Source organism: Parus major, chromosome 2 (genome assembly GCF_001522545.3).
Source record: "Parus major isolate Abel chromosome 2, Parus_major1.1, whole genome shotgun sequence".
Classification (NCBI taxonomy): domain Eukaryota; kingdom Metazoa; phylum Chordata; class Aves; order Passeriformes; family Paridae; genus Parus; species Parus major.
Genome location: NC_031769.1, coordinates 126,308,790 through 126,324,893, shown reverse-complemented (window position 1 = coordinate 126,324,893; position 16,104 = coordinate 126,308,790). Strand labels below are relative to the sequence as shown.

Genomic DNA, 16,104 nt, shown 5'->3' with positions numbered 1-16,104 from the left:
CTGACAGCTTTGCAAGGCCTGCGAATTGCACTTTTCTTTTTGGATGAGGTTAGCTGAAGAGGCCTCACATTGTGTTCAAAACTCACTTATTTCTCCCAATTTCCACTGTAAGGCCCTGTAAGGTACACCATGTGAGGTACATGACTCCCTTTGCGGGACAAACGAGGACACCACCTTTATCTATTTCCAGTCCCTCTCAGGTCTAACCCCAGAGGGAGCTGGGCAGCAGCACCTCATCTCGCTTCTCGTGCGCCTTGGCAAGGCCTCGTAGGGCAATGATCAGGTGTGCCCCGCTTCCCTGAATCCCAAGGAGGTGCGTGAAGCGGCGGGGAGAGAAGGGAAGCGGCGGGGAGCGAAGGGAAGCGGCGGCGCAGTCCCGGCCGGGGCCGCCCCGCGGCGCGACGTTGAACGGCCCGGCCCGGCACGCGGCCGCGGCTGAGCCGCCGCGCGAAGGCCGCCCCGCCCGGCCGCGCTGAGGGACGGAGCGGGCTCAGCGGGACGGAGCGGCCAGCGGCATCGCGGGACAGGGGTGCTGCCGGCGGCTGGAGGTGGGCTGGGCCCCCTGCCCAAAGGGGAGCTCGAGGACTGGGCAGGGGGCTCGGGGCCGGATGGCGGAGGGAGGTTTTGTTTCTTGGGATCTGTGGGGTTCCCAGTGCGGTGCCATTTCGGGCGAGGGGGGACGGTCAGTTTCTGATTACCCGTGGGGGTTTTCCACGAAAATAGCGTCAAATCCCCTTCACGCCTTTAGACACTTGAGATAGGCTCTTGGAGGATGGCTGCTGTCAATGCGCAGCTTGTTAAGGTACTAAAAAAAACCCCCTGGGTTCTACAGAACTGTTCCTAGGCCTGTTTGCTGGTGCCAGAAGGCTTCCCTTCTGCTGGGCAGGTCTCCCACGGGGATGACCCCAGAGAAGCAGTGTGGCCTTGGAAGGGGCAGTTCTTGGGATGCTGCCCCCACTGCAGTAGTCTCTCATGGAAGCAGTTTATTCCTCAGCTATTAAAACGAATCTTTCTCCACTTTCCTTGATACGGGTCAGAAGGAATATTATTAATTGAGCAGATTGGGATAGATAACTTGTTGAGATCTTTTCTAGAGTCTTCCTGGGGGAGGGTGAGGGAAGAGTGGAAAAATGTGTTGTTTTGCTGTCACCACACAACTTGTTTTCATTGTCAGAACACTACAAAAAATAGATGTGTGCTGCATTCTAGCAGCTAGCCAGCCTCTTAAACAGGTTTCCTGTTTTTAAAAAGCGTGCATATCATTTGTCATCAGGGCATGAACGAAAACTTGCCTGTTTGTTGGTTTTTTTCACTCTTTTGATGCAAATGTGTATTATTACTGCATTGCTTTCTGTGGAAATTCACTGTCTAGGATAAATGTGATTTATACAAGCATTCCCAATATGGGTAAAATGAAATATGTCATCCATATTTGTAGTCTTAGTTAATTCAGCTGCAGGAAATTTCATTGCTGCTTTTGACTACAGCTTTGAAGTCTTCCTTTTTTAAGATGATTGGGTAGGAAAATATGAGAATCAAAACAGACTTTTTTTTCCTAGCTTTAGTTAAAATTGTTCTAATAACAATTTTAGTTAAATTGTTCTAATTCAGACAATAACCATCAAGCAGATGGTTTCTAGACCTGGGTGGGCTCAAACTTCATATGTTGGAAAATTGTTATTTGACTACGTTAGAAGTGTTCAAAAAAATATAATGTAGTAAATTCTCTGATGATTTTTAGTTTTCTTCCTATAACACAAAAACCAGCTAAAGTTGGGTATGATACTGGGTCTAATATCCTAGCTTCTCTTTTCCTGTTTCATACTGAATATGGAAAATGTAGTTGTAACTCTTGCAGTCGTGATTATTTAATGAATTTTTTGTTTTGCTGTAACAATTATTCACTTGTCTTGTAAACTTTCTTAGAGAAAAAAAAAATCGGTATAATTTTTATAGTGGAGGTTGTTCTTTCTGGGATTCTTTTCCTCTAAAAAAAAGCTGAAATTCATTCAAATCATAAAATCTCCCAGTTGACAAAAGAGATGGGAATGAGAAGGAGATACATAAAGATACAGGTACTACAAATAAACATTTTCCAACTGGTTGCTTACTTAAAGTGTGAGATTTTTCAGCCCAGCACCACCTTAGCTAATTAAGTAAAGTAGCTATTAAAAAACAGTCATGTAAATCTGTATAGATATGTAAGGAACTCCTGTGCAGACAGCAGATTGATAAGGGGCATGCTGATGCTAATTAATTAAAAACTCACTGAACTGAAATATTAGAAACCCCCTTATTTCCATCATGTCCTCATCTCCTTTCTCCAAACATGTCCAGAGACATACAGGTAAAGAATCTTCTGGAGAAGAAGCTAGGGTAGCTCAGTTGGAAGGAAAAATGAGAGAAGTGTCTGATTCTGTCTTCATGCAAATTTTATCCAGCATGTTCCATCATCTAAAAAAATTTACACATCAGACCTTTCTGCTTTTTCCTGCCTAGATATAATATTGCCTTGTCAAATGCAACTAACAAGGAGTAGGTAGATTGCTCTTCTTGCTTAACATCCGTATGTGAAACTGAATGCTAATGATTTCAGCTGCTTTTTTGAAGTGCGATGTTTCAAAATGTTACAGAAGCAAAAAAGTTTATTGGTAAATCCCTTCAGCCAGCACGACCTGCGCATCAACTGTCTTCTAAACAAGGTGAGTAGCATGGCTCAGGTGCAGTTCACTTTACCAAGGTTTGGGTTATGGTTTAGGGAAATAACAAGGATGTGTAGGTGTCTTGTTTTGCTTTGTTCTGTTTTTAAATTACTTTGTTAAACTACAGAGAGTAAATACCTTGCTGTGTGTTGATCTTAGTACATCATCTCTGTGATAAAATCTGAATTTAAACTATATTAGGTTTATGCAGAGCTCTTTGGTACTGCTCTTCTAGCTTGGCATCTGAAATGTAGCTTCAGAAAGCTGGATCGGGCTTCTCCATTAAATTTGGATTTCTTGGGGTAGCTGACTCCCAACAATTGAAAACATAAAATACCTATAATTTAACAGATTATTTAGGTTTTATTGCAAGCACAGTGCACTGGACTGCATTGTTCTTACCTAGCTTTCATACAAATTCAAAACGAAAAAAACCCCCACAAAATTTTAAGAAAAAAAAATCATGCAGTATTCATGTTAGGTGTGAATATTTTGGTTTACATTTTAAACCTCTGTAAATTAAAGCCTAGATATTGCAGTATTACACTTGTTATTATTGTTAAGTTAGAAATTTTTGGTGGTCATAAAGTCTTCAGCTATGCTGATGTGGACTAAAGCTAAGTGACATCATAAATTTTTACTTTGTATAAAATTTATGGAAGAAATGGGAAAGTGGTCTTGTGGTGATCTAGAGCTTCTAAGCTGTGAATAAATGCCCATATAATCTCTGTGCAAGAAGGACTGTTCTTGGGGCAAGTATCACAAAATAATACTATGGAATCTACTGAAATTGTTTTTTCCTGATGTTTTATGCTCATCAGCATCACCCATTGCTTTAAACATTCGGACTGAATTACCCAGCAGCACTGAAGTATGTTTGCAGAGTAAGGTTAACTGGGTGAGTATTGACTAAATATATAATTATTTATAAATTGAAGATCAGCTGATATGTTATGTAACCAGATGAAAACTATTTCCATCCAGGAGTGTCCTTGACTCTGAATGTTTTAAACCAGCAGTGTCAGAACTGTTAAAAAGTATTATAAGTTTCAGGAATGCTTTTCCCTGGTATTTGCAAGCATTAATATCTGAAAAATGCAGCTTAGGAATTTAAGATTCTTGTGAAAATCTGTGTGGCATTTCTTTAGTCCTCACTGAATTTAAGTCAGCTCTTTTAAATTTAGAATGCATGTCTTCTGTCTTCACTTATTATGTGTAAATAAAAAAATAAGATTTTTTTGTTGTTGTTAGCACATGCACAAATTCATTTGAAACGGCAAACATCATAAAAGTTTATGCTTTATTGGTAGAAGTGCTTGGCTTTGGACATGGTATGTTTTTCAGACTTGAAATTGGTTGTAGCTGTTTCCTGGAAAATGAAGTTTTAAGTCTTCCAGCTGGAATGCATCATGTTTCATAGCTTGAATTTGCCTTTCTGTTGATTCTGATTTGAATGTTTTTTCAAAGCATTGATAGATAAGGGGTTTTGTTAGAACAAATGTTCCTTAATTTTTACTTTTTTATTATTTTAGAAGGTTTTTAGTAATTCTGTAGTCCTTCTTTGTTGTAGTAAGCTTCTGCAAGCTGCCTTTTACTTTTTTAAAAAAAAAAAAGTCAAGGTCTTGCAAGCTTATCTTTGATCCTACATGGAGAAATTAACACAGTTGTCTCTTGAGCAGAAATTACTGAGGAGAACAAACTACACCCTTATAAATAAGCCTCTGGTCATCAGTGTTGTAATACTCAGTTTCATCAGTGTTTAGCTACATGTAGCTGCATATTGCATTTGTTTGATTTAAGTATAGATGTATTTTTTATATTTTTTAAATGTCTTCTTTAATATTGTATACGGAAAAGAAATTTTAATAATAGTTTTGACCATGAACTGTTTCCTGGGTACCCCAAATGTCATCTGAATAGTCTCCTATCTTGATGAGCAATTTTCAGTTCTTTCCCACTTCCCATCTGACTCAGAGTGATGTTAATATTCCTCAAACCTGTACAGCCTTTTCAGAGCTAAGACAAGCTCTTGAGGATAAATTACTTTTCAACTTTCCAAAACACGTTCTTCAAGGTTTTGGCAGCTGGGAAAAACTTGACATTATACTGTGGATATTGGCTCTTGGTGCTTGTGAAGCAAACCTTTTTGCTAAGTGAGAGAATCCAAGTCCATCCTTTGGTCTTAAGGAAAGTCCTTCCTGCTTGTATTATTCCCGAATATAGCTTGTGACTGCGTTTCTAGGTGGGATAATAGAAAAGGAGGGCATAAATGTGTTTGTTTTGAAGACTAGCTGTAGCACTGTAAAATTCTGTGTAAAAAATGTCTCTCCAGTATGTTCAGATGTATTGTTTTATCAAACTATTTCCTTATTGTTTGCAATCAAGAGTTACATTCTACAGGTTCAAATTAATCTGTGCTACAACTGTTACTTTTAACTAAGAAACATATATCCTTGTTTTAACACGCTTTAAGGAGATAAGCTTCATCACTTTCCTTCCTGTTTTAGTCATCTGAAATGACTGAAGTGAAGATCTTAGCTCAAACTGTGATGCTCTGTCAACCAAAACAACATGAATCAGGAGCAAAAAAAGGTAAAATACTGCATGGGGAGCTGTGTCAGGATTGTATTTTCTGGATGGAGGACAACTGAACTTTGAAGTGATGTGGGCTGCACTTTATGGTTTCTGATCAGCTAGCGCATTGATATTTTGGAGAATATGAAACTTTTCTACTTTTCACATAATACTCTAGGGAGTGTAAAAGGTGTAAAACTTGACCATAACTGAGGTGGAAAACTGGTAGACTTGCTTTTATATAGGGGTATAATTGTCTTAAAAAAAACTCAGACAAACCAAACCAAACAAACAAATAAAAAAGCACAACTAACCCCCTGAAAAAACAGACCCCAAACATAAAAAAAATTCTTTGCACAAAATCCTGGGTTTGTATAGATTGCCTCTGTGTGTAGAAGTACAGATTTGGTTTGCATCCTTTAGCCTGTTGCAGGGTTCAATTGTGGCATACAGACGAATGTAATCAAGTTAAGAACTCATAATTTTGCCTTTCTTGTAAAATAATAGTATTTGGGTGGTTAGATATTAGTTAAATTTTTATTATTATTAATTTGGTTTATTGTTAATTTTTATTATTATCCTGAATGATCTTGTTTTGTGTCAGTACTGTCCTTAAGGTTAGCTTCTAATGCTTTTCTCTCTGTGATGCCTGCCACTGTTCTCAGAGAGAATTGGTAGTTTAACCAAGTCAAAATTTTACTCCTTTTTTTCTTCATTAAGAGATAATCTCAGATTTCAAATGCATTCTCACAGTACTTCCTGCTTCCTACCTAATTCTTCATTCTTAAACATATCACAGAAACTGCATCAGTGACCCAGGTTAGGTCACCAGTTTATTGAGAGTTTCTTTATTTTGTCCATGTCTGCCTGTAATCAGGCATCCATCTGTAATCTCCAATCCTTAAGTAATCTCTGAAGATGTGGTTTGTTCTTCCGCTCTTCATACTCAAAATTTGAAAGAATTATATTAAGTTTTAATGAGGCTTTTGTATTTTTGTCAGTCTTAGGTTCCCATCTCTCAGGATCTTGAGCATTAGTTCTGTTATGTGTTACTGACTTGAAAATAAGTCTTCCATGTATCTCCTTTCAATCTCAGGTTCATTTCTTTTATTTTTGATCTTGATAAATAGAAGAGAGTTCTGGTTTTTGGATCTAGTTAGGTGACAGACTTGTCAGGTTCTATCTGTCTGGTGGTGTCTTTCTGATCCATTCTCATCAAGTCTGCTTGTGGTGGGTAGAGATTGTTTTGTTCTACAAGATCTTAAGCAGGTTCTCATCAGATCCTGGTCTCTTGCAAAAGCCGTCTCTTTGGATCGTTTTCAGTGGTTAATTGCTCTGTGATGCCTCCCTGAGTCTATTCCACAATTCTTCGCACTGTTGAACTTTTTATCACACTTTTTTTCAAAGGGCTTTTGTTTGTTTGCTGATTGTTGTAATATTTCCTTCAGAGTTACACAGCTTTAGATGTCCTACAATTCAGCTACTGCTTACAAACAAGTATTTTGTTTTCTTCTTTTCCTAGCACAGTATAATTGCTTTAGTTCTTCTAGAACTCTGTTTATGTTCAGCTGTACTTCAAGTTCCAGATAATAATTTCCATTTGATATCTCTTCAGCAGTACTGTGCTTTGAATTACCTGTCTCTGCAGTTCTTAAGTGCAGCATGGGGTTCCCATGAGCCCACTTCTTGAGCTTTTCCAGGTCTCTCTGGATGGTATCCTGTCCTTCAAGTGTGTCCACCACACCACTCAGCTTGGTGTTACCTGCAAATTTGCTGAGAGTGCAGTTCATCCCACTGTCTGTCATTGATGAAGACACTCAACAGTACTGGTCCAAATAAGAAACTCTGAGGGATACCACTCATCACTCACTGATCTACATCCAGACATGACCACTACTCTTTGGATCATAATATGGTTTGGGTTGAAGAGGCTTAAAACATCATCAGGTTCTAACCCCCTGCCTTGGACAGGGACACCTGCCACTGCACCATGTTACTCAAAGCCCCACCCAGCATGATGCTGAACACTCCCAGGGATTGGGCATCCATAACTTCTTTGTGCAGCCTTTTCAAGTGCCTCACCATCCTCACAGTAAAGAATTTCATTTTCATATCTAACCTAAACCTACTGTCTCTCAGCTTAAGGCTATTCCCCCTTTTCCTATCACTACATACCTCTGAGAAGTCCCCCTCTCTATCCTTCTTGTAGGCCTCCATTAGATACTGGAAGGCTTCCCCAAAGTCTCCCAAGAGCCTTCTCTTCTCCAAGCTGAACAACTATCTAAGCCTGTCTTCATAGGATAGGTGTTCCAGCCTTGTGATCAACTTAGGGACTCTGCTCTGGACTTGTTCCAACATGAGATCAGATGCAACTATGCAACCTCACCCCGTGAACAGTCCCCCAATCTAATCCACATCTCTCCAATTGAGAGAGAAGGACGTTGTGGGGGATTGTGTCAGAGGTCTTACAGAAGTCATCATCTTCATAGGTTTTTAATAAAGGAGAGGAAACTACAAGCCATAAGTTTTACAGTATTCTTGTATTCTTTAAACTGTTTTTTTCAAAGTTACTCACATGCCCTCCCTTAGGTTCACAAGTTACTGCATTGTTTGTGTTCAAAGGCAGGAAAAAATTCATGTCATAGTTGATATCATCTCTTTCTTTTCAACATTCTGCAGTCTGAGAAACAAACACTGTTGTCCATCAAGTGACAATCTTGTAGAAAGCCCATCATTCCTAAAGGAATAAGCTTTGTTGTCATCAAGGACCAGAGATAAAGTTTGTTCCTTCTTTGCCTAATTCCTTTCCTCTTGCTTCTTCTCTTGTTTGAGAATATCAGTTTAAATACAGACATTGGTAGACATACTATATCCAAAGCTGTGACATAGTAGAAATAGTACTATAAGCTCAAATGAGAAACCTACATGTTCTGAGCAAAGGCTCTGACTCTTGTTGATTCAGTGTAATCCCTCAAAGGTATTTCACTGCTATAAATCTGTTTGCCATTTTACATGCAGCAGATCTCATCATTCCTTCTAGGTGCTGAAAGACATTTAACTTACTAGCTCTAAGAAAGGAGACAGTTATCTGTTATCTGTCCCTCAGAAATAGGTGCCACTTTGGAGTGAGTTATAAACATATTTTTCTTGTGGGTTTCAAGACCAGTTTGTGGTGTTTCCGCTAATTAGAACAAGATACAGGGAGTCTGTCTGGTGTATGGTTGGATTCACCTTTTTTCTTCTTTTGTGTTGATTTACTGTGTCAGTTTGATACAGTTAAAGTGAAATGCTCTGTAATTTACTTCAAATTTTCCTGATGCAAGATAAGACCTAAATCACTTCTGTTTTTAAAACTGATTTTTATATTCCATGTGTAGTATTTCTACCATTCTATAAGTAACCAAATAATTTTTCTGAATTCCCAATCTTAATCCCATAAACAAGAATGTTGAACTTAGTGATTTTGTATATTCACAGAAAGGATCCAATACAGCAGAGATTTCCTTCTGAAGCTTTCAAATGTTTCTCTCTCTCAGAAGAAACCAGAGTTTCTTCCTGATCACCCAATTGTACTTGAAAAGCCAGTAAGTGCATTTTTTGTAGTAAATGAAGTTATAAAATCATCCATGGAGGTTTTGATAAGCCATTTGAAAGGTAACATTTTCCGTCAGTCTGGCCTGCTGAATTGGTAAAACCTTCAAAAGACAGATTGTGCAGTTCAGCACAACTTTGTATGTAACTTCTCCGGTTGGTATTTGACATCTTACCCTGGGTACCCCTTTACCATATAAAGGTAAAGGGGTACCCAGGGTAAGGGTTTTTCATTTGTTTACAGGAAAAAGATCAGATATACTTCCATGTTTTCAAAAGAAAAGAGAGAATCTTGATAAATTTTCAGCGTGGTGAAAGTCTTAATCCATGTCTGAATTGTTTATGCATCAATGTCCACTACAAAACCATTAATGAGCTCATTGCAGTTTGTATTATCGTTATCTTTGGTCTTTGGTTTTGGGGAGAAATTAATAGAAGTGAATGATGAATGTGAAGGATATCCATGTGTACTACCTTAATTTTTGTGATGAAAGAATCCTCAAATACTTCATACACTAAGAGAAAACTGGATTGCATTCCAGACTCCAAGTGTGGGAACATTTTCTGTGTAAACATCATATCAAATTAGGCTACATACTAGGTTGCTTTTGAGATCATTGAGATGTAGTCCTGTTACAAATAGGATTCCTATTATGAAAAAGTGTGTCCACATGATGATTGTGTAGGCCACATTTGGAGGCATTTTTAAACTTTTAAAATTTTTGTCCTTTGAAGAAACAAAAATTAACTAACATAGGACCATAATCAGCTTTCCTTGATCTTGCTTTTTATGTCTTTCTATTTACCCTCAAGATAAAAGCTTTATTTGTTTGAAAACCTGATTTCAGACTCAGAAGTCTTAGCTCTTTAATTTCTCAAGGAAATTTCCTAATTTCCTTTTAAAGTTTAATTTCCTTTAATTTCCTAACTTTCCCCCTCTCCTACCACCTGTATTTCTAAGAGTGGCAAATTTTGATGATCTGTTTGCTTTCAGATGTTTACATTCCTAGGAAAAGGGAGGGTCCCTACAGAAATCAGTGAGGTCACCTAGTTCATCCAAAATTCCAGCCTGTTGACTGATCACATCATCTATTTTCCTGCACAGAAACCAGAGGGATTGATGAGATGCATGTGTAAATTAAGTGAATTATGCTTAAAAGTGTCAGAAGGTGGCCTGCAAATAAATTTCTAATGATAGACAATCATACAGCGTCAGTGAGCTTATATTTTAGAGTGGGTGGTTTTCAACAATTTGCTGCTGAGCTGGGTATTCAGGCAGTTCATGCTAAAGACTGTCCTAGTTCTGAATTTTTGAAGCCACTGCTGAAATATGTGCCCATTTCTGAGTAGAAGTTGTATTTTCAGATGAAGAAAACTTCCTAGAATGACTTGTACGAGGGAGATGCAGTTTTTACAGTTGATGGACTGTGGACTGTATTTGTCCCGCAGGACACTGGGGTTTTTTGAGATGTTGAGATCAGGGCTACCAATACTTAGCTCAGCATTTGAACGTATGTTACTGTGTTGACACACAACAAGAAAATTTTAGATGAAGTCTCTATGATTAATGAAAATAGAACTGTTTGCCATATTAAAAAAAAATCTCAATTGTGGAATGTACATGGAGTAGAACACAGTTACAAGCAAACTGAAATGAAAACTTGAAATGATCTATTATAGCTGAAGTAATTTGAGGGTTGGTTTGTCTTACAGGTAAAGAACAAACCTTTCATTGACATCTGTAAGAAGTGACATGTTGTTTGGAGGATCCAAGGTCCATAAATGAGGGAGCTACATTTGATGTAGGTCTTCAAGATTTTTGCAGGTACTTGGGTGCCTGCAGATGGAAGTACGACCCTGTGAAGCGTATGAAAATGCCTGTTTCTTCCTGTAATTGCCTGAATGCTTTAAGAGACAAACCTTTAATTTGTAATGCCTGAAATGGTAATATGATTAAAGTGAAAATAAATAATTTTACATATTGGTGTGGCAGAATTTTGTCATTGAATTGTTTCTGTTATGTAGCCATATATTTTGCCTAACCATAAATTCTAAATAAACACTTGACTGGCACTTCTTGCTTGCTCCCAACTCCCTTCCTCAGAAATAAATATGGAACAATGAATAGTGGCTGTGTCAAATCTCAATATCTTAGGGTATCTACTCCTTAGGTTTTGAGGTTTGTTTGATGGAACTTGATTTGCTGCTTCTTAATTTGAAATCTTCATCTTGACACAAGATATTCCTTAATATTTTGTGGATACACATACCTTCTTTGAAGGTATGAAGTCTCTTACTAGTAATAGTTTCACTAACAAGAGAAATTTTCTCTCATCCTGGATCAGAACAGGAGACCTGCCTATGCATTGCATTCCTTAAATTGGAAGGGTCTCATAAGGATCATCAAAGTCTGACTCCTGGCCCTGTATAGTGCCATCCCCAAGAATCACACCATGTGCCTGAGAGCATTGTCCAAATGCTTCTTGAACTCTTGGTGCTGTGACCACTTCCCTGGGGAGCCTGTTCCAGTGCCCAGCCACCCTCTAGGTGAAGAACCTTTCCCTGATAATCCAACTTGCCTGCTCCCCTGACACCGTTTGATGCCATTCCCTCGGGTCACTTGTCACTCTCACCAGAGAGAAGAGATGGCTACCCATCCTTTTTCTTCTCATGAGGAAGTTGCAGACCGCCATGAAGTCTCTTCTCAGTCTCCTCCAGGCTGAACCAACCAAGTGCCCTCAGCCACACCTTGAATGGCTTCCCCTGTAGGCCCTTCATCATCCTCATGGCCCTTCTTTGGACTCTTAAATAGCTTTATCTCTCTTTTACACTGCTGTGCCCAGAACTGCCCCCAGCACTCGAGCTGAGGCTGCCCCAGTGCAGAGCAGAGTGGGACAATCCTCTCCCTTGCCCAGCTGGCCATGCTGTGCCTGATGTACCCCAGGACAGGGCTGGCCCTCCTGACTGCCAAGGCACTGCTGGCTCATGCTCAATCAGCCAGGACCCCCAGGCCCCTGGACCTGAGGGCAGTCTGGCTGCAACATCTGTCACCCCACTGATGACCAAGTTAATTGAGCTGACCTGGCTGGCTCGGTGGGTGTCCCCTTTCCTCCCTCAGTGCTCCATGTACATCTCTACCAAAGCTGCATGCTGGTTGAAAAGGGTGATCTCCCTCATGGACATGGTGCTGTTCATCAGTCAAGGGTATACAGTAGCCCTGCACCCTGCTAGAACCAAACTCGAGCTTTGTGGCTATTTATGCTGTAACTGCAGTTTCTCTAACAATTTTGCAGTGACCTGCCAGAGATCTAAAGAAAATATTTTCTGAGTGGTCAGGACATAGAAGTTGTGTAATGCTCAGTCTGGGGATCTGTAGTGACAACAGATAGGCAGATATGTTTCCTCCTGTGAGGGTTAGGGTTAAGAGTCTGTTAAAAGAAGATAGTACTGCCTTATCTCTTTGTGAGCAGAAAATATCCTGGGGGAAGTTCTGTATTAGCACTAAGAATTGTCCCTATGTTTATTGTTTTCATTAATGGCTTACAGCTTCTCCACAGACGTATGAAAATGTGTGTTCAGGTTCATACTTCTTTCTTTTGTAAAAGGAGACCACAGCAGCATTAAGTAATGGCTGTTTATTAATGCAGTAATAAAACTTTTCACAAATATTTAGTCATACATTCATAACATACTTTTCTGTGACAGTTTGGACTGTCAGAGAAATAAACAGTTTTTCATATTTTTCTTATTTCAGTTTTTAGAATGCATCATTTCACTGAACTAGTCACAAAAAGAAAAGGGAATAAATGCACAGTTTTCCAGACTTTAGAATGGATAAAGTTGAAAAGATCCCATCCATAATAACAAATGTTATCACATCATAAATTCACCTGTACACTACAATATGAATGTTAGTGTAATGAAAGATAATACAACATTAACTTGTTGTTACAACATGGCTTGTAGTTGTTATTGTGGACCACCACGATGCTGAAAGAGAGCAGAATTTATTTATTTGCTAACATAAATTGCATTTCTTTTTTTACCTCTGGTAAAAATTCTAAATAAAATACCTATAATGTGTATAATAAAACAATTATTTATATATGCAGCTAATACTGGTGAGAAAAAGATACTGAGAATACTGGGAGAACTGGGTGTAAGTGGTGGGAAGGCAGCTTTATCACAGGAGTTGTATCTCCTTTTGATAACATCCAGAGAAGCATTAACGTGTCATAGGTACGGCTGCATAGAATTAAGTGCCCAGACCCCCGAGAGCAAACTAAATAAATCCTCAGTCCTGTGCTGCTGTGTGTGTCAGTTTTTAAGACAAGTACTATGTTCCCTGGGTGGTTATGTTAGCTTTAATGACTTGCTTTCCTGGTGACATTTTTCAAATCTGATGGGTCTTTTATACAACTCTAGGAATTAATAGCTTTTTGTCCTCAAAAGTAAGAGAATTGATGGACTTGTAAAATGTCATTCACATAAAAAGTTCTGTAATCACCAACTCATAGGCAATTCTGGGGTGAAACCAATCTGTGTTTCTTCCCCACAGTCTCTAGCCTTTGGCCTTTTGAAATGGAACCTTATGCAGAGAGGAACCACAAGATTTATGGAGAGAGGTGGGAAGGAAGGAAGGGAATTGTGACTGCATCTGAGATGCTAAATGCCCTTAGTCGAGGGGTGTTCTAGACTACATAGGTTTCACACTACACAAATTCATTAGCAGAACTTAATTTCTTATGTATGTATCCATAAATGCTTCCATTAATGCTATTTTAATCAAAATTATTATTAATGAAGAAAACATATGAGAAAATACTCAAGAGTCCTACCTGAATTCAGGCTATCAGCCTAGTAGTCTCTAAAACATCAGTGGATTAATGCATTTCAGTCCTCCAAAATGCCCAATTTAACTATTTATTTCATTGGTTATAGTGTTATAAGTGTTCAGTGGTTCCCCCTTAGCTTGTTTTCTCACCCAAAGGTTCTCTAGAGTCCTCCAGTCCAGATATTGTGTAAAAATGAGACATTCACTGAATATGAACTGAGTGATTCATTCCGCCCTGGTAGATTGGCTGAAGCAACTGGGTGAGTTAACAGGTGTATGAGTGGTTATAATGGATTGTGGTTCCTCTTAACTGATGGCAAATTAATTTTCTTTAGGATAATACTGTGTCATGGTGAGAACTTATCTTCCTGATTCATTTCTTGGCCACATAAGTATCCTTACTGATTTTAGTTAATTGGTAAAGACTTATGGGTTGTTAACTTTGAATGAATCAGATTCAGATTACAATTTGCAATTGATTCAGTTCTTAGCTACCCAGATGTGTAAAAGAAGTTTGGAAGTTTAGCTAGGGTAAATTTATTTTTAGAATAGAGCCTGTGTTCTAACTGCAGATACGGTTTAGGGTTTTTTCCTTCTGTTTTTACAGTGATATCACTTTATGGTGTCTAAAATTCTTTTGTAAAGTGTACTGGTAGCATTGCAGCCATCATTTTTTACTTCAAGATCATTTTCTGTCTTTTAAATACAAATATGATTTGTATAGATCAGCTGTGGGAAGCTCTTTCCATGAAACAGAGTTCAAATCATTGCACAGATTTCTAAATTACAGGTAATGTATAAAATTGTACAAAGAACTGTGAATGCATTAATTCCCATTGCCTCTCCCCCCACAACCCCAGCAAGGAGTGCACAGTGAGAAATACTGTTTCTATGGTAACTGTCTGCAAGGACAAAGTGCTGCAGACTGAAATCCTTCTTAGCAGGCAGAGTAAATGCTTTAATGAGTACTTGGAATCCAATTTCAGACACTTCCATATTTAGGCACATAAAAATTATGTTTACATTTTATGTTAATTGTACTTTACCTGTGAGTAAACCACCCTGGAACACTGATGGATCATATGCAGTCTCTTGGACACAAAGAATTTTGGAAAAAGGCTTCATTGTTTCCTGCAATCAAGTTTGTCTTAAATCCAGCAGCATCCCAGTAAGATACAAGATTTACAGAGATACTTGTCATTAATTTCCATCTCCTGATTCTGCATGAATGCCTGGCATATAACTTTGTGTCCACATCAGGCTCATGAGGTCTGAAGATGTCTTGGCTGGTTTCTTTTAAGGACAAACCCTGGGTACGGGACTACTTTTATTTTTCTATTGTGTGGGGTTTTAATATTTTAAATTTAGTCTGTACTCAGACATAGAAACTTAGGACTTCATTGTAATAGATCTGTGTTCCCTAAAATAAAATAAAAAAAAAATAAATTACTGTCCTCTCTTTGTAAGTATGGGAGTGATGCTTTCTTTGCTTCATCCTGCACCTGCACTGTGTCTTCTAACTCTTATTTCTAGGAGAAAGATGTGCCATGCTCATTGTTTTGTATAAAGAATAATAATTTGGAATCTTTACCACCTTGCTTTCTTTTAATATAGCAGGAAGTGTGTACAAGTTGGTTAGTAAATATTAATTATTTGTAATTAAGGATCCCTTAAATGTAAGTAGGAATAAATTGAAGTCTTAATCAGAAAGCATTTTTTTCCTTGAAAAGCTTAAATGGTGTCTATTTTATCATTCACAGATAGTATTGTTTATTCTAGATATTTTCTTAAATAGTGTATATTAGTGTAACTTCACACTGCATGAAAGCACTGTGGGTCTCATCCTTGCTGATGCATTTTATATTTATGTGGTTAAAATAAAAACATTTGGAATCCTTTTCTCCTCTACACTTTACCAAAGACGATCTGAGTAAGGGTGATATTATGCAGTGGTCTTGCATATGGAACACATTAATAAAACCTTTCACATGGAACAAAAAAAAATAATGTGAAAAGTTGGTATTTACCAGGGACTAGCATTGTTGTGATGAGCTCTGGAGTTTCCAAGAAATCCACATTACTTCTTTGGAATTCCTTGCCATAATTCATTTGAAGGTGGCTAAATAATTATAAAAAATAAAAATGTAACAGGTTTTTAAAGAGGCTCAATTTTTTTTAATGAGCATTAGAAATTTCACATTTAATGTTGTACAGAGATTCTGTGCTTCAAAAGTTAATGTTATAGTGGGAGAAGAGAGCAGATAAGCTATGAAGTGCCTGAATGTTATATTAAACACAGGTTTTCTTCTGTGCAGCTCGCTGTCAGCCTGATGCTCATCTCTTGGTTGTGACCCAGTACAGTGCTGACATGGGTTGCCAGTGTTCTTGAGTCTTTGTGATAGG

The 16,104-nt window shown here is 38.3% G+C and overlaps 2 protein-coding genes across 5 annotated transcripts in view; one reads left to right on the top strand and one right to left on the bottom strand.

The window, feature by feature from the left end:
- The first annotated feature begins 223 nt into the window (after nucleotides 1–223).
- C2H8orf88 (chromosome 2 C8orf88 homolog) lies at nucleotides 224–10,859 on the top strand. Of its 4 annotated transcripts, none has more exons than XM_015649690.2 (6): nucleotides 224–313; nucleotides 2,597–2,702; nucleotides 3,524–3,600; nucleotides 5,210–5,294; nucleotides 8,754–8,860; nucleotides 10,581–10,859. In XM_015649690.2, the coding sequence occupies exons 2-6, from the start codon at nucleotides 2,615–2,617 to the stop codon at nucleotides 10,617–10,619; spliced, it is 396 nt and encodes a 131-aa protein (XP_015505176.1). In that variant the 5' UTR covers nucleotides 224–313; nucleotides 2,597–2,614; the 3' UTR covers nucleotides 10,620–10,859. The 4 variants fall into 4 exon arrangements, with proteins under 4 accessions (XP_015505176.1, XP_015505148.1, XP_015505165.1 ...); XM_015649662.2 differs by lacking the exon at nucleotides 224–313 and adding an exon at nucleotides 440–548; XM_015649679.3 differs by lacking the exon at nucleotides 224–313 and adding an exon at nucleotides 442–548 and having other exon boundaries at nucleotides 2,500–2,702.
- A 1,051-nt stretch (nucleotides 10,860–11,910) lies between these two features.
- NECAB1 (N-terminal EF-hand calcium binding protein 1) overlaps nucleotides 11,911–16,104 on the bottom strand; it is a 53,176-nt gene continuing 48,982 nt past the window's right edge. Inside the window, 1 exon segment of the mRNA XM_033519467.1 lies at nucleotides 11,911–15,820. Within this exon segment, the coding sequence (XP_033375358.1) occupies nucleotides 15,673–15,820 (148 nt within the window). The 3' untranslated portion in view covers nucleotides 11,911–15,672.

What these genes read in the sequence shown, in the direction of transcription:
- C2H8orf88 (XM_015649690.2), top strand. Translation starts at nt 2,615, where the DNA reads ATGTTTCAAAATGTTACAGAAGCAAAAAAGTTTATTGGTAAATCCCTT. An exon ending in TCAACTGTCTTCTAAACAAG is followed by an intron (nt 2,703 to 3,523) that starts GTGAGTAGCATG and finishes TATGCTCATCAG; the next exon opens with CATCACCCATTGCTTTAAAC. An exon ending in TGAATCAGGAGCAAAAAAAG is followed by an intron (nt 5,295 to 8,753) that starts GTAAAATACTGC and finishes GTATATTCACAG; the next exon opens with AAAGGATCCAATACAGCAGA.